This window comes from Apus apus, chromosome 11 (assembly GCF_020740795.1).
Source record: "Apus apus isolate bApuApu2 chromosome 11, bApuApu2.pri.cur, whole genome shotgun sequence".
Lineage (NCBI taxonomy): Eukaryota > Metazoa > Chordata > Aves > Apodiformes > Apodidae > Apus > Apus apus.
The window spans coordinates 17,567,064-17,586,126 of NC_067292.1; the positions used below are offsets into that span (position 1 = coordinate 17,567,064).

The following is a 19,063-nucleotide window of genomic DNA, read 5'->3' on the forward strand; positions in this document are numbered from 1 at the left end:
GTATAATAAGACTAGTGTAATCAAGTGTGATATTTTGTCCTTTGTTATGGGTAAGAATTGAATTACTTTGTAATTACTCCTGTGGCCTTCTTGTTGAAGGTTTACAACAGTGCACCCTGATAGAGCAGCTGTGTGTACACATAGGCCTTATGTTAATTGGAATTACATTTGTTTATTTGATCCTGATCTTGTTCCTAGACTTCCATATTAAGTCTGTGATGTAAAAAAAGAACAACAAAATGTTCTTCTCAGAGTACTATCCAGTATAACTGAGTGTAATACAGATTGCTTTTCAAAATTCCTCATAATCCAGTCTGTATGTTCATCCACATTTCAACAAAGTTGGAAACCATACTCTACTTTCTCAGTGTATCTTACATTTTGCTTTTTTTCTTGGTTGATCTCTCAATTTAAGGTTCATCACACCCCAGAAATGCTATTCTCCAAATTTTGCTTCTGACAGGATTATTTTTTTTTTCAACTTAGAGTCAGGAAATTCAAAGATGAAAATGCATTACTTGTAGAAAACAATAAAAATTAAAAAGAGACTCTTCCCACCACTTAAATTCTTATATGACTGTTTTTCACCTTAAAACCTTATGTTTCATTCAATCTGCAACTTAATTCTTATATAGAACCTCAGGTATAGCAGTAAAAATCTATGACTCAGTCTTCCCTATCTGAAAAACAGATGGTTTCCTTTCACTAGGACCAATTTTCTAAGCATGACTAGTAGCTCAACGAAATGCTCTGAAACTGGCAACCTAGAATGTTAAAAAACTGGAGAGCCTTTCTTTAGCCATCTGCTTAACAGTGAAAGCCTGCTAGCAATTAATATTAGACACCTTATCATAGAAAGTGGAGAAATCCTTGTCTAACTGACACTGTGGGTGTGAACTGCAACCATCCAAAGCAGTGTCCCTGCTTGTGACTCTGAGCTGTTATTTATCCTTAGTAGAGACAGTAGCAGCTACACAAGTCTAGAGATCTTGTGAGACAGCTGAAGTTAGGCTGGGCCAGATGCTGAAACCAACTCCTGAAGCAAAACTAAGACCAGAACAAAGTGATTTTCTTTTCATTTTTAGTTCACATGTAAAAACTAGTGATCATCACAGTGAAAAAGGAAAGCTGTACTTCAAGTATCTACTTATCAATTCCTCTGGTGACCTGAAACTAAATTCTCAAAAGCTCCAGTTATTTTTTTCAGTCTGGTTAGGATTCTGACAAAAGATTTTTCAGATGATTCTGTTATTTTTAATCCTAATTTGACACAAAGAGAGAAGCTGGCTTCCTTAACAGCCTGGCTAAAACTGCTGTTGAAGCAAGCTCTTCCCAGCAGCAATTAGTCACTCCAACAGACATGTTTTTACTCACAACCTAAGATCCACCAACCCTGCCCCAAGGGGAGAATAGCTACCTCACCTGTCAGCATGCAAGTATGTTTGGTATGTTCAGTCACATTCACTGGAAAGCTTATGATCCCATTAACAAAAGGATGAAGGTTTCTTATTACTTTGAGACACGTTTTCAGGAGATCAAAACAGTGGACCAAAGAGATACCTTAAAAGTGGGAAACAAAATTTGCAAAATTTTACACTCCTATAAAAGACACAGGGAATGTCTAAAAAAAGAATAAATCTTTTTTGAGCTTCTGAAACCCCAGGACAGCATGAAGCTCTTAACTCTCATCCATAGTGCAAAATTGCTTTCTGGTGACACAAGCCTCATGTTTTTAGATGATTCAATGATGTTCTGAAATCATCTAACATAAATCCAGAATCAGCAAATAATTTCAAAAGTAGAGCCTGGGCTAAGTTAAAGAGCATTTATGTTCCCATTGCTTTGTTCTTGTTCAGGCTGGTAGGCTGGGATATTCTCACAAGGTAGGAAGTGCTAGGAAAATCTGTCATCCAAGATCTGGGAAATGGAATTATTAAATATCTGGACTCTCATGAAATTGTGATATTAAAATGGGACTGTGGAAGAGAAAACTGTACAATAGTCTTTTCTACAGATTGTTATTACCGAGGTTTTCTGCCCTTCTAATTTGGGCAATGCATGAGTGCACCCACCAGAACTACGTGGTCTGGAACAGCAGTCTCAGATAACTGTGACTACAACCATTAGCATTGTTCTTACTATAATACAGTACTCCTGCCTCCCAGCTATGGCAAAGCTTGGTTAGTGTGTACACACCCCCTTCACAGTCAAAAGAATACAGTGTAACTTAGCTTTGTCCTGGTGACCTAAATAAGAGTTATTTTTAAAGGTGTAAAATTACATTCTTAAAGGCTGAACCTATGGAGGAAATAAAATGTAATCTGTAATAGTCCAGGCTAGATTTAATTTCCATGTCCTTCCACATCTCTCTGCTGATGTAAACCAAAGGGCCAGTTCAGAGATTTTTTCTTTTTTTTTTCAGCAGGAACACTTACGGATAAGCAACATCCATTAAAAAAAGTTTAGTGGCAGATTGTAATCTACTTCCTATTTTAAGGCTGACAAATTTCCAATTAGAGAAACTTTCTCACTAGCAATGATTTGTTCTTACGCCTCCTGCCTTTCAAGCTGTTGAACTGCGGGTTGTGATGAAGATTAAACACTTGCTCAAGCTTGTGAAGTAGCTTGGAGTAAATACAATTCTGAAGGTAACTAAAAAGAAATAAACTGTAGAACTACATCTGAAAATGTGTACTGTCTGTTTACAAGTATACCAAGAAAACACACAGAATGTATCTGCAAGAAAATCAGGCAAGTAGTGTTCCACTTCTGCTTCTTCTACTGTAATCACCTGACTGATCTTCTTTATATCAGTTTACCAGTTACATTCATGACTGACCACTCTTGAAATATTTGCTGCTCCCTAGTATCTTCCATAGAAGCAGTAAAGTACATTTCTACACTGAAAAAGTGTGAAAACAAAAATTCACTTTTCAAATGATTGAAGGAAGGGACTGTCTTGATGTCCTGTATCTTCTGTAGCAAAGTCTGTTTAAAAAGTTTCCTGCCCACATTTGGGGGTTTGGTACAATGGTTCATACAACTGCTTGTGGGCTGCATGATGAAACGTATCAAGTAACTGATCTCTGTTAAAAATAACCCTTTTTCTTATGAAGGATTATTTTAAAAGACAGATAATTTCCCTGAACTGCTTAGCCATGTAGACTCACAAATAGCTGTACCATCACAATAAAGGACCACACATGAGGACAGAAGTACAAAGTGAGCAAACTTTGAAAACTTCATAACTGAGAGAAAAAGCTCTGCATCCACAGTTCAAATTCCTGATTTCTTAAGCATTTCTGTGGACTGACTGTGCACAATCAACTCTTGCTTTGGCAGTAACCAGAATGTTACCACAACTACTCAGAATACATGCAAAATAAATTTATAAAATAGTCATACACAAATTATATTTTAAATTAAATCTTTGGAAAAATGGTATTAAAATCAGTCAGAGGTTCTGCTAACATTTTTCTTTTTTTGGCCTCATGTTGCCCTTTCATTTACAGGCCTCCATCAGATTGGTCCTTCACAGTAGTTTTCACCTGTCATCCCAATATTTCCAGCTAGACACCAGATTCTGCTGCCTGTTTAGTTCTTTATGCCAGAATCTGCCTTTCACACTACCCCTTAAACTTAAAAAACCCTGCTCAAATTAATTAGTATTTAACTTTAAATCCACCCTCAAGACATTGTTACTTTGATGCTTACAGTAAGCTGCAAGTGAAGAGTGGAGAGGAAGATTGCAAGCAGGGAATTTTTATACTATAAACATTGTTTACTTTGAGCTTCAGGAAGTCTACTAAGTATGCAAATAACTAGACATGTTGCTCTGTGTTGTTTCTTATTTATTCCATTAAATTAGTTCGATATAGCTATTTCCATATAGTAAATGAAACAAATCTCTGCATTGCACTAAGGAAGCTGGCTATTATTGTCTCTCTTCTGTTTGATACTGTGGTTACATTAAGTAATATCCATATGCCAGGAGCAAAACTGCCTAATCTACATTGATACTCATGGTAGTGCTGTGCACAATTCACCCGTGGGGTGTTTTTTTTCTCAGAACCTTATTGATTTTAACTAATTTTAGAAGCAACATTATTTTTTTCTTTAAACCTGTTACTAAGAAATAGTAAATTTTACTTTTATCTGCCTTTGGGAAAGGAGTTGAAGGACCAAAGCCAGCTCTCTTACTTCAATTTTCACTGCATATCCCAAGGGAAAAATTCAGTCATCTGTAAAACAGGAAAGGAAATGTAACAGACCAAACTCTATCAGATCAACATTATTTGCTGGAAAAGAGACAGAAATAGAAAAAAATACATAATTGGAAAAACACCCACCAAATTAAATGTTATACAGAAAGTAAGCAACTGTAGAGAGAACAATGTTGTCAAACAGCCAACAGCATTCAGGGTAGAAAATTCAAACAGATGTAGCCAAAGCAACTGCAGAAGAATGCAAACACCAAGCAATTATATAGTTAGGAGTAATAATTAGAACAAAAGATACATTGCAAATACAAACAATGGAGTGGGAAGAATTATTTAAAAAATCACACACTGAAAGAAACATCAAAATAAATATTGCATGAATGGAAAAGAAAAAAAAGCCCCACACCTGGAAATGTAAATGAAAGGAGTACTGAGAGGAGAAAGTGTCACCAGAAAGATGAGAGAGATGCCAAACAGAAAAGATTAACAATGGAAAAAAGTTATTAAAGGCCATAGAATATTTTCCAGCTTACTCCAGAGGTTGGATTTGGAATAGGGAAGATGAAGGCAAGGTATTTATACCATGTAAAGTTAAATCTTTAGTTTAAGAAGATAAATTGGAAAAGTAATCTCCTCGGTTTTTTATATAGCTGATAGACAAACAAGACCTTCCTCCAAACTGCGAGAGCGACTTACTTCTTTTTACAGGTTAAACAGGGAGTTTAGAGGGTGAGGAGTGGCTGAGCCAAATTAACAGTTCTTGGATGGAGGGCATCAGTCTTGTCCCCACTTTCCAGTTTACTTTTCTTTTCTCCCACATCTTTCTTGTGTTGCCTCTGGAGTTTCTCTGATTGATCTCAAGGTCAGGCAACTAAACTCACTAACCTGGCAAAAATATACACCTTTTGAAGGTGGGCAAGGATATTTTTTTCTGTTTTATCAGGTTAAACAGATGAGTTCCAGAGGTTGCTCAAGGTAAGCAGTGGGATCATGTGCCCAAGAGCAGAGGGGGTTATAGGAGGAGGGTGGAGGGAAGAGCTAAGTCCTTTTTGACAGTATTAAGCTTTTAATTTAATTTAAGACATCTCCTGAAGTCATGGGGAGCCAGTTTAGTAACATAGCTACCTTGGTTAAATACCTTAATTTAGATGATGCGAACTGTGCTGCTGCCATTATTTATGTATATAGAAGAGAGGTTATTAGAATCTAGATGCACTTTCCAAACTTGTGTCTTCAGATGCTTGTGTCTTCATTTCTTTTATTCATGTTAACCAAATGATGCCCCCAAAAGTTTGAGTAAAGTAAAATTAGCTATGTCCCCAGCTCCCAAACACTCCTTTCCTATTTTGCTCCACAGCACTGCTTTTTTCAATTGTACTTCTTGAAGTATTACATGCTTTCAAGAAGAAACTACCACTAGACATGCATATCTGTGTGTTTTATTGCATTTCATTATGTCTGTTGGGTTTTATTTTTAATCTCAAAACATTACATTATCAGGAGATCAGAATCTGCATTTTCAAATTTTCATTTCTCAGAGGTGTTCACACCATTTTCTTGTTTATAAAGACTCGGGTTATATATTAAAATTTTCCTGGCTTCTTTAATATTCCTTATACATACTTTGATACATATAAGGAATTTTTAACTTCCTTAGTCATGAAGGCTTTGCATGATATTCTGAATAAATTTAGCCAATTTAATACTATTTTTTTCTTTTCTATTTCTAGTATCCTCGCTGCTTGCACCTATTAAATGAAGCTTGAGCAAAAGGTGAAACAAGGATTCTACTGCCTGTAGGTACAAAGGTACAAACAAGCTGCTACAGGGTGCTAGGGTGTGAACATGCAGCACATCACATGCCCCACAGAAGCTGTCTGCAACCTGTTCCTTCTCTAGTTTATTATGTGCTATTACTAGACAAAAGTGGACTTTATGAGACTTTGTTAGCCAATAGGAACTTGTGTACCATATACGCATATTCAGGCTAGGTGACTATGCTGGGCCTTTTTTTTCTTAATATACAAAATTGCAACTTTAAAATGTATTTATATAGTAGATGCATCTCTTATTTCAAACACATATGCATGTGACATGTGAAGGAACTGTTGTAGATATCAGAAATAACATCAGGCAGAGTAAAATACATCTTAGGAAATTCTTATGAAAGGAAAAAGCCCTTGGAACTAGCTTTCAATTTGGGAAGATTTTTTATGCTCTGGTTCCTCTCAGAATCTGAACATCCAGCACATACTTGATGTTAAGCTTGGGAGTGGTCATATTAAAGTCAATGAGAGTAAATAAACCATGCAACAGTGATGCAGGAACAAACTCCTTGCACAACTAGGATTTTCCTTGCTTTTATAATACATATATTTCTTGCACTTGTAACTTTAGTAAAAACTATCTATCCTGTGGAAAAAAATATGACACAAACTAGATACACGATCTCTCCCTATATACAACAGTTGGTGTGCATGCATAGAGATGTGTGCACACCAACAGTCACTGCACACTGACTGGTTCCTTGTGTTGATGGAGAAAAAGGAAAGCTAACAGTTCATTAGCTCATTAAAACTTTTCTAAATATGTATTATCTTTCTTGTGTTCTAGTGAATATGTGCATATTGTAGGTTATAAAAGAGACAAATGCCAGAGCCAATGAGATAGGTGTGTTAAATAAAACTGAAAGCTAAGTGAAAGGGCTGTGCCATCTGCAGCATCCGCCCAGTTCAACATACTGAGCAACAGGGTGAAATATTGAGAGCTGCAAAGGCATGAATAACATGTCATCAAAACTAGCTTCCCATTGGATTGTTTTTTCTAAATGCAATGACTCATAACGGACAGTCTGACTTGGAGACAATGTTTAAACTCCTAAGAAAGCTGTCCATGACAATTATCTGAAGCTAAGGTAATACCCGAGATAAATACCTTGTAGACTGAGAAGGAAATAATTTTAGATGGATGTATAAGAGATGTAGCTTTCACCTTCTTTGACTTCTCTGAAGTAAAAGTTGCTGAAAACTAAACTAATCTACAAAAAGCTGCCTTGTACTGTTATGCTCATTACATCTAAATGGAAAAAATACAACCCATCTGAAACAAAATTGTAACTGTCCAATGTTAAAACAAGAAATCATGACAGAGCATACCAAAAACTACACTTCAAGAAAATAAAAGCAGGGATGATACAACAGAGTTCTTTAATATATTAATAATTTTAAAAATTAAGGCATGTATTATCAATGAAAAAGGCAAGGCTTCAGAGTGCTTTTCTAATTTCTTATGAATCTGAGTCTACTGTTGTTTTTTTTTGTTCTAGTCTGAAACTAGAATTAAAAAACAACTCCTTTTGTACTCTAGGCTTCTAAGACATCTTAAGGGAGCCTCTATGCTAGTTTCTAAAAGGAGGGATTATATGTGATGGACATAAACAACTATTCATGTATGATCTTCTCTGTAAATGTAAGAAGTAATAAACTGGGATTCAGTCTGACCTCTGAGACATGTTGAAATCAAATACTTAAAGAGGAGGTGTTCACTCTGAACTCTTTTTTTTTTTTTTTCCCCAGTTTCTGAAAAACAGTTTTTCCAGACAAAAACTGCTGTTTGAACTGCTTTGTGACTATATATTCCTTGCTTTTGTTTAACAATTTCTTAGAGACTTTTGCAATCAAAAGCTAAAACTTCTGCTTTAATAAAGATGTGGGAAGCTTTGTCTGTAAAGGCCATTATTTTTATACTGAATATATATTTTATATATGTAACTCTTGGTTCATTCTAACTGTACTCTGAGAAAATGTTAATTTTGAAGTTTTAAGGTCTGATTTTGATGTAACTTTCTCTGTTATTATTTCTCAATCCAGGAAGCCACTTGCAAAACCCTGCTAAGTTTAATTCCATAGTAGTTTAAGAAGTCTACATTCCTGAAATACCAATTCTATCAAAAGCTAGCAAAGTCTTTTAATAATAATTTTTTAAAAATATTTTTACTACTCTTGTTGTATGTTGATAGTTTTGTTAGACTTATAATTAACGATGGTGACACATGACTACACTCACCCTTATACTTCTTGTGTAGCTTTGGGTACCTCCCTTCATCTTCCATTTTCCCATCCGTAAATTGGGAGTAATAGCACAGACTGGTATTACAAATAGTACAGAAATGTTTGTATTAAATACAAAACTGAACTGCCCAGAATCATCAGCCAGCTAAAGTTTCTAGGAATGTGAATTCCACTCAGAAAAAAAAAAACAACAACAACCACAAACAAAATTATTCTTCTGCAATAATGTTATGGTACTGTTGGGGCATTAACATGAGTGCCCTTCTGACCCCTAGCTTATATCCTGAGGCAGCAGATAGAGTTACTTCAACTCAGTGCCTTAGCTTGTTTAACTAGTCATAAAATTATAGCATGCTAGAATTCCTGTAACACTACTTATTTTCATGAACATCTGCAGCTTTGATTTCCATAGGCCAGTTACAAATTTAGTAGAGAAATATTTCTTTACTTTCTTAATATGGCATCCCCCTACTTTACTGTTGATTGAATGAAGTCTCCTAAATTCTTTAACCACTGCTAAGAGGCAATTTTCTTTTTATACAGGTTAAAATCATTCTTCCTTAAACAAAAAATATGTTGATAGTGTATTGGTTTATTTGCTATCATGTAATCATTATTTAGATATCCAGAGTTAGTATTTCAACAACAGATTTTAGAGAGGGATAAATAATTGTTCAAAGCAGCTAATGATGTTATAGAAAAAGAGAGAAATCCTTAGGTTTTCCTGCCATTTGATTTTATAGTAATTACTATTCCTTTAGTACAGCTCCTTGAAGAACTGAATAAATTATAGTATTAATCAAAATAGGGGAATTTGCCAGCTTAAGAGGCTTTATCTTCTGATTCAGACAAATCAAATTGTGTTTCCATTTTTTTTGGTGGTCTACTTTACAGACAACACTGACCTGATGCATGTTTCTCCATCACAGTTACAGCCTATACCAGGGGTCAGAGACACCATCAGACCTCTCCTTAAACAGGAATGTTGGCGAGCTACTTTGTATGTGGAAAGGGGAAGAAGTGGAAAGGAAAGGAAGTGGTTTTGGCTGAAGCAGCTAAGTTGAAAAGCAAGTTTATGTCTACACTTAGCCTGAAGGTATGAAACTTCACTTCCCAGGCTTATCAATGCCACACTCCATGTTTAATTTTGCCTGTAAATTTGGAAAATAAGAAGGGATTTCCTTGGCATACAAAAAGTAATGGCAAGGTGGGATGTTTAGGAGTGTATCTTCTGGCCATTGTCTTACAATTTCACACTGACATGCTGAAAAAGATCTAGAAATGAGTCCACCTGAAATCAAACTCACCGCTGCAGAGCTGGGAGGCCTGTCCTGAGGTGACGCCACAGAAGCAGCTCCCTGGCCTGCGTTAGCAGAGTCTCAGCTCCTTCAGAAACAGCTTTCCAAGCTGCCATAAACATTTAGGAACTAAGCAGCTATAATAGCAGCTGAAGCACTATCTCCCTTGACATGAGGAGGAATGAGCGTGTGAGGAAAGTGTAAAGCAGACCCTGGTGTCAGGTCAGCTAGAGGCCTGCTCACCTCCTGCCGCTCCCTCACCCTCTGGAAAAAGAGGCGGGAAAATGCTCTGTGGGTTCTTACACAGTTTCACTCCCTTTTGCACAGCTTAGTACTCATGGATTACACCAGTAATTCATTAAAATAACTTCACTACCTCACTGTGAAATTATAAGTATGGCTAAAAAACTACTTATGTATGTAAAATTGTACAGCAACAAGGAAACATCTACTTTATAACAAACACAATATTAATTTGATGCTTGGGAAACACATCATGTTTTTAAACACATACCGAGCATTTTTTTCTTTTTTGGCTGTTGTGCTCAGGATGCTAAACATTTAACTTTATTCAACAAGTGGCATTCATCTAAATGAAATGAAAGATCATATCACATGGCCAATCCAACAATTACACTTGGCTACTTAATCATCTGGTAAACTCCAGTCAAAGTTCAGTGATCCAAAGCAGGTGAAATTCTTGGTGCAGTTTGTGATAACATCTTCGTGATAAGAACAGTGTATGCTTTCCTAGCTCCTTCCCTTATATAATTTACATGTATTTCCAACAGTGAAAAGTTTAGCTTAGTTTTCTGTATCTCAGAGGAAGCAAAATATCTCCCTGTGTTTCAAACACAGAGAAACTGAGATAAGACTTGAAGAATTTAGGAATTATAAGGGGTTAGATGTAGGGAACAGACTCTGAAGTTCTTACACTAAAATTGTTCTTCAGATATTGTTCTAAATTTACAAGGAATGCAAGTATCAGTAAAAAAGTGGTAACCTTAAAATGTTAAAAAGCAAAAACATTGTATGATTTTTTTCTTTGAGACTCCCTGTCTTTAAACAAAGTTGCCAAACTTAAGCCATTATGTAAAATGACAATTGAAATTTATGGGCATTATTCAATGAATAATCTGCATTATCTTGTTCTTTGGTGCTTGGATTGCTGCTGAGAATCTATTAGGCCCCTGAGTGCACTAATAACCCCTAACGGCCCTGATGAGCTCCACCTGAGGTCATCACTTCACAAATGCTGCATGTAGGTCCTGGAGTCCATATAAACTCAGGTCTAGAGCTTCACTCCCTATCTGAGTCATGTTGTTGGAGTGTCTGTTTCGAGTTCTGCTACACCCAGGCTTGTGCTTGGCCATGTGCCTTGTTAATACAGGTCCTGACCTATGGACTGACTTCCTGGCTTGACCTCAGCACTGACTAACTGCTGTGGTCTTGTTTGGTGATCACTGGGCTGTATCTGATGCTGGATGCTCTCAACAGACCTGACCCTGACATACAGACTGAGTTCCTGGCTTGACCTTTGGACCAGCCCTTTCTGTGTAAGAAGAAACAACAGGAGCACAGAGTGAATCCCCTGGAAAGAAAGCCTTCAATTTTCATGTTACTTCAGTCATCACAGAACAAAGTAAGGTGCATAATATAGAACTGCTGTTTTTTTAGTGTAATGCACAATGCAAGTCTTGGGGTAGAACGCATATTTAAGGAGACATGGGTAGAATCCTTCAGTTCATGAGCTCTTTTTCCTAGAAGTGCTTATGAGAAGCTCTACAGCAAAATCAGTTTTTCCTTCCAATTATGGTCTTTTTTTAAAAGTAGGATTAATCAATTAGTTTAATGCTATTCAGTGTGTCTCACATAAGAGGATTAAGCCAAGCCTTGTTTATAGACAGACTCTAAAACCATTTCATACAGAAACTAAGCATTGCAATAGCCAAAAAGGGAATCTGGAATAAAATCTTCTTGGTTTTATTTTCTGCTTTACTCCTAACACTTCTGCTTTTTTCTTAAAGGCAAAACTTTTGTAGCTTTCTTATAAAGGCCACCTTTAAGACTGCAAAAGCTATTCTTCATTTTATCACAAAATTAAGACCTTTTTAATTTTTTTGAAAGCACTTCAAAATTGCCAAGGCCTAGAAATCAATGCTAACACCTGGGATGAGATGTGAGCTTCTCAAGTTCAGGAGTCGGGGTCTAGCTCAACATGCTTACTGATGGTTTTGTTGAAAGAAAGTCATTTTCAGCACAGGCTGTTCACAAACTGGCATGAAGTAATTCTGTCAAAAATTCTCAGCCTGTGTCATTTATACCATGTTCAAAATAATGTGGGCTTGGGTTCCTGAAGAATAAGAGAAGAACCAAATAGATCACTTTAATAGGAATTGGACTTGGGTGTTTAATGTACAGTTGTGGTGGTTTTTTTTTTTGTTAAACTTTGTCTCAATGACCTGAACCATAAAATACGGTTCACAACTGAAACAATGAACAAACTACCTCAGTCGTTGTTTCAGTGATTTTGAGGATTGTAGACGGGTCTAACTTTTCCAAATGGAAGAGCCACATGGTGGCAGGAGAGAACAAGGCAAGTAAGAAGATTGCTAAATGCTTCCTTCAGGTTTAACGGCATAATGCTCCCTTCTACCCCACACTTGAGTACATGGCTGTACTTTTAATGGGGACAAACTTAAATTGTCAGTTAGTGTTACAAAAAAGTCCACGAATTCTAGGCTTTTGATGCTACTCACCAAGTTCATTAGGGAATTACACAGGGAATGACAGTATTATGATGATTGTCGAAATTTTGTAATACAGTTAAGATATGGAATCTGCAGCATGTTTTTGGGTTGTCTACACTGCCCCATCTTACCACAGCATGAGGTGTTAATGACTAGAAGTGATCTTCACAGAGCTATTTTCCTATTGTCACTTTTATGGTGACACTACCAGGTTAATGGTAGGCCAAAAACAGTGTTTCAAATTAATAATTATCTGAAAATCAAATATTTAACCTTTCAGGTTTTTTCTTGGGGAATGTGCTGCATCATTAACAGGTCTGCTATGCAAAAACAAAGTTAGGTTTTTTAAGACCTACTAAGAGCAGTCTAAACTACTAATCCTCTTATTTAAGACCATCTGTGGACATATATCTCACTTTATGGACAATGATGACAATACAATGTTTCTATATGTCTCATTACAGTTAACACTCTTCTCTAGGTAATAGCCAATAGAAATAGTGATGCACTTAGTTGCACACAACTTACACAGTCGCAGCCCAAACTGGAGTGTAACCAGTTACTTTGAAATCAAGATGTAGTTCAGGTAGCTGATGTCTATTAAATTCAGAATAAGTGGATTTTGCAGTTGTAGCAGATGTATAATCTTCCTAACTTAAGAGCTTTAACTGTTCAACCTGGAAGACTTTGTAGCATAATTTCTATTAATTCCATCACTTGAATAACTGATATATAAAAATATTTTTTCTTCTAATCTGATCTTTTTTTTTCGCAATTTACATGAATCTAATTTGAATCCAAGTTGAATCCTTACTAAAAACCACCATAATGACTTAGAATAATTAAGGGGAAATAAGACATGAAGGAATCAAAGAGCATATGATTCTATTATCTCCACAGTTATCACTGCAAGAATTTTCTTAGTACTATAAACAGTGTTGTAAATTTTCTGAAATCCCAGTGGTCATCATCATAGCCCTGGTCACACCCAGTTCTTAATGCTAACATGAGCAGCATAAGCTATTTGCCCTCTCAGAGTACAGGGTTATGTTTCTCTAAACTGTGCTTTATTGGAGTTTTTTTTCTTTATTAACAACCAGTGGAGATCTAGCCAAGGTGATTTCTAATAAATAACCAGTTTAGTGATTAACTGAACTGATAAGAAAGCATTTACAAAAACTCGAAGCTGCCTTGCAACAGAATAATTCCCACTTCCCTCTCTGTTCTGTTTGTACACTCAGCTTTCACAGCTGAACTTCTTAATTTCATTCTAAGGCCATATTCCTCATAATAATCTTAACTGACTCATTTCTCACTTGCTTTTTTACTCCAATAAAATACACATTTTTTTTCCCTTTTTCCCCTCTACACGCAGAAAATAGAAGATTTGTAGGATATAAAATCAGAGAAAAATGTCACAATTTTTAATATTTGCTAATTCTGCATCCTCTAAAATATTTATTAACAATCAGACTCTTGCCTGAATGTGAAAGAATTTGCATGCCTGTATAGTCTTTATGCCATCTGTTAACTTCCAGGTTATTTTACTCCTTTCATCCACGTTCTGTGTGCAAATCTTTCTTTTAGTCCTGTTAAGAGTAACTTAAGAGTTCCAAAACTGCAGTCTTTACTGTCTTTAAAATGTCTCTTCACTTTTGCTTTACTTCTTTCTAGACGATGTTCTGCTGATTTGGTTAAAGAAGAAGAAAAAAAAAAATCTTTAGTATGATGCAGCTGCCCTGTTTCTGCAGCAAACAAGGACCTCTGTGATTTCCCTTGTGTTACTGCTTACATTACAAATTGCCTCTAAGTATCCACAAAGCTCCACTGCTTTAATCCAGAACTCACTAATAACTATTTTACCATGTTGCTTACAGAAAACTTTTTATGTCAGGAGGCAACTAAAAGTGTAAGACTGATAATTTTTCTTTTTGTTCTTTTTTTTAATCCTTGCCTATTGCTTATCCACAAACTAAAAATACTTCAGGCTCTCCTTCAGTCCTGTTAATACAGTATGAATTCACTGTATGCATTACTATTTCTGATGTATATCCATGGAATGTTCTCAGCAAGTTTCAGGCTGGGTAAGACCTTTATATTAGAAGATTATTAATTTTTACAAACACGAGAAATTTAAACCATCTGGTCACCTCTTAGTACTCGGTGTTCTAAGCAGTGTTACATAGATTCCACACAATGTTCCCTGTACTTCAGTGTAATCTGAGGTGATTTGACTCAGGTGACTGAAGCAGCCTTTTCTTAGCTCAGCCTTCTTCCTAGCTGTGTCATGAGAAACAGCTGAACACTGAAACCACAGAAAGGCACTTCATAAACAAGGACCAGTGAGTTAGGAAGTAAGAAAAATAAGCAGAACTCAAATGAGATGAAACCTCATTTCTCTCAGAAGTGTCTGAGTTTCTCAAGAATTCCTAGTAAGACTGCCCTCACCTACCAGTCACTGTTCTGAACTAGCTTGAACAATGAAGGAAAGCTTTTGCTTTCTCTCAGTCTTCCAATATAATCTACAAGATGGATATGTCATCAACATGTAATGTATTCAACAAGAAGCATGAGGTAGCATGGCTGTAGGTTAGAGGTTGTAGGTTGGACTGAGATTCAGCACTTTAGGAGACCAGATCACATCTTGTTCCTTGGCTGAACGGGCCTATTGGAATCACTGTAGATTTAGGATGGAGCACATTAGCACAGATGAAGTGGTAAAACTTGTTACATGTATAATCCTGCTGTACTCTTTTTAAAGGAAGAAGCACTCAACCATGTTGTCTGCTTATAGTTCTACATTGATTCTTTTTTTACATTATGGCTGTGTTGCCAAAAATATTAGACCAGTGGGTTTTATCTGTGCATACCAAAGTTTGCAAGAATTAATTCTGCTCTGTACAAAAGTTAAATTAGTTAAGGTTGCTGCTTTAGCATCATTTACAACTCCTCAAACAGCCCTCAAAAGAAACAGTTCTTAAAGACAACTGACTACTGGAGGTAGATGTCCAAGGCCATTAGTATGAACATAAGAGGATGGTTCTTGTTCCTTGATGGGCTGCATGTTTTACAAGTACTGCAGTAGAGACAGGTATAGGGCACAGACTGATAGAAAGGAAAATTCTGGTCAGGTAGCTTGTACTAAAGTTTGTCTGGATCTTTTCTAAACCTGTAAGTTGTGAAATGCTGGGCTCCCTGTGGCTGAGAGCTCTAGTTCATGTGCTTATCTCCTCTACTGTTGTGTGTTGTTGTTGTTGAAGAGTAAGTGACTCCTACCTCAAGAACATATTGAGAAATACAGCTTCACTTTTTTATGCTGTAGATATGTAAATTTACTGCTTTTATTGTGGCATGATGCCACATTGCTCTGCTGAATATACTAATAGCAATTAAAAAGCCATTAGTAGGGTGGAAAAAGAGTGATAGGTGGATGGGGTAAAGTCTAAGGAATTAAATCTTACTCTTTGCTGCAAACAAGGTCTTGCCAAAGTTTTATTTGCTTTAATTTCAGTGAGGAAGTCCTATTGATGGAAAGCCCTTTATGGTGTGGACTTTTTTCCTATTGAGAAGAAAAAAACAACAAAATACTTTTCATAACAAGCAGGAATAACAAATACATATGCAAAGTTTAGAGAAATATTCTCCCATTAACAGTTAAGGATTACTTCCCTATGTTTATTTCAGTTTACAAGCTAAATTAATACAACTTGAACATCCTTGGTTGTTACATAATTAGATTTAGAAAATCCACTTATATTTAAGTATGTGCAATTTCTTTGTAAAGATTAGTAACAGCTATTTAGCAGCTGTCCAGAACAATGTGCAGGAAATTAAAACCTATTTCTTAGCAATCTGTTATCTTGATCTTACTACAAATCATTGACTTAAAAATAAGCAAGAATGAGCATTAAAAAAATGTTAGGCACAACTGAAATGAAAACAACTTTGAAAGCAAATACTTGATGCATGCAGTTTTTTCACAGTGAGCTTGCACACATTCACAAAACTAAAATAAGGTCTTTGCAAGTGCTAAATTTAGCAGTTCCTTAAGGCAAAGTCCACTCTATGCTACAAAAGCAAAAAATAATGCTTTTATTTGCATGGTGAAGTTCTTATGATATTAGACACTTTGCTACCATAACTTTCTTACACATAAAAAACAGTATCAAGGAACTCTCCTCTCCTACCAGATCCTGATTCAATTCCTCCATAATTTAGTAGGCATCTTGGAAGCTTAACTGGATCAAACTTTTTGAGGATACTCGTGTTTATTTAATATATCAATAGTTTAATTGCCCTTGAAATATGCAATGTATTTGACATCAAATATGGCATGAAGTCTGTAACCATGTTGGTCATATGACAGAGGATTCTCACACCTCTTGTCACACTTGACATATTACTTGTTAAAACATATTAATACAAGATAATTCAGTAAATGTGCTCAACCATGTAAAACAACCTGCATTACTTTTAAACCTCAATAAAGCAATTAATAAAAATAACTTCATATTTCCCATCTACCCAAAAGTTTTGTGTCATCAGTATATTTATAAAGCAGTCTTACTCATATCAGGAATGTGAGCATGTTCTCTTCAAACCTTAGATTACATAAGGATTTTTGAGCATCTTTTTTTCCAGAGGAAAACATAGTTCTAAACTTTCAACACTTCTGTTTTCTCCTGATAGTGCTTTTCTGTTTTCTGCACAGAGACTTTCAAGAAATCACAAACAATTGTAATGAAAAGTAAAAATGCTTTATACTTTGAGCTCTAGCCACCTTGCTGAGGTTCCCAGCACCAGTGAAACAGTACTAATCTAATGATGTGGATACTAACTTACAAGCTGAACTAGGTTGTCAATGCCAATTCTTTTCTAACACACAAAAACAAACCCTAACAACTTTTACCTGTCTCTAGTTTTACCTGGACAACTGCGTAAATGAAACTGAGTATGAGGAGAAAGAACTGCTGAAGGAATGATCCAGAATCCCACTGTTCACTGCCTGTGTTCCTTGTTAGAGATTTTCGGTGCTTACTAAAGTGTCATCTTGTTTGTTTACAACCGAGCTTTTTTTCTTCTCTTCCTCTGTTACAGTCTGGCTCATCTGCTCAAACAGCTTTGATATTTTGGCAAATCTCAGGTGATTCTGAAATCTTCGTGCAGCAAAAGCATAAAGCAGAGGATTAATACAACTGCTGATGAATACAAGTGCTCCAGAGATGTACACTCCTCTGTCTATAATATCATCCAGTGCCAAAGACATTTCCTTATTAGAGAGTTCTATTTGAATTGAAATAATATCCAGGATGTTAAAGAGATGATGAGGGAACCAGCATAAAATGAATGCCACTACAATTCTGGCAATGAGCCGTTCCGATCGCTGCTTAGATTGGTAAGTCATTCTGCTTATTCTTCTTGCAACACAGATGTAACAAGTGCAGATTATTAAAAAAGGGATTATGAAGCCTGCAAGAGTCTCCAGCAAAAGATATGACACTTTCTGCCTGTTAGAAGAGTAGTTGCGACATGTGCATAGTAGTCCACCATTCATTTCTTCTGTCTCTTGAAATGGAATGATAGAAATGCCAAAAGCAACAGACAGGAACCAAATGAGGAACATGACTAAAGAAATTCTTTCTTTTGTTTTGTATCTTTGAATTGTCAAAGGGTAAAACACAGCCATTAACCGCTCCAAGCTCAGTGCTGTAATTAGAAATATGCTAGCATACATGCTGCAGTAAATAATGAAAACCAGGATTTTGCAGAAGATTACTCCAAAAACCCATGAGTCAGCAAAGGAGTAAATCCAAATTGGCAAAGTAAACAGTACAAGGACATCTGCAATGGCCAGATTCAAGATCAGCAGGACTGAAGGAGACACTTGCTTCATTTTTCTACAGACAGTCCAGATGACAATGCAATTTCCAGGGGTCCCAATAATAAATGAGAGGCTCAGTATTATGCAGACTACTGACCTCACAATATTCCAGGTTGAGTAGTTACTGCTGTCCTCAGCTTGACTCATTCTGGAAATTATTCAGTTCTTCTCAGTTTCCAGTGTCCTTGGTGCTTTCTACTCCACTTTTATTCTGAAGGTGTTGAACTTCTCAAAGTTCTCTAACTGATGCGCTGTAGACTAACACAGCATATGAGCTCATATCCTAATACTCACTCTTACAAAAATCTAACCACATAAGGCAGTTCCTGTTGTTTAGGCAGACAGTGTGCATTTGTGCATACAAAGCAAAAATAAAAATAAAGTGTAGCACCTGACTTTGCTTTTAGTTATAACCCACCATACTTGAGATTGTAAAGCATGTCAGTGGTCTTTCAGAAGTGTCCCTATTTTAAGAATCTTGGTACTTTGTTGAAGTTACTGACCTAATCAACATCTATGAGGGGAAAGAAACCCCCTTCCTGTTCTACTCAATGTTTTATTTTATAGAACCCAAAAAAAAAAGGGTAGCAGATAAATCACAAATGTGCATTATATACTTGAAATTCCATTCCAAAACATAAAAAAACATGCTCACTGACTTCCTGTCATCTTTTTTTTTTAATTCAGCAGAAAACAGCCAAGTGTGCTTTAGAAATATGCTTGCATAAAATACATCAACACTTGCCCTATAATGAGACTGTACTGGTACAATAAAGTGGGTAGGATTTGTATTTCTAATGTTCTGTGAAATTGCAAGACGTTAGCCAAAAAATAACCGTCAGAA

General features: G+C 36.2%; 1 protein-coding gene across 1 annotated transcript; it reads right to left on the minus strand.

Annotated features, from left to right (window-relative positions):
* Window positions 1–1,470: 1,470 nt before the first annotated feature.
* LOC127389020 (leukotriene B4 receptor 1-like) lies at window positions 1,471–18,470 on the minus strand. The gene is made up of 3 exons (XM_051629096.1): window positions 15,800–18,470; window positions 4,201–4,241; window positions 1,471–1,560 (listed from the first exon to the last, which is right to left on the minus strand). The coding sequence occupies exon 1, from the start codon at window positions 18,364–18,366 to the stop codon at window positions 17,356–17,358; it is 1,011 nt and encodes a 336-aa protein (XP_051485056.1). The 5' UTR covers window positions 18,367–18,470; the 3' UTR covers window positions 1,471–1,560; window positions 4,201–4,241; window positions 15,800–17,355.
* Window positions 18,471–19,063: the final 593 nt, after the last annotated feature.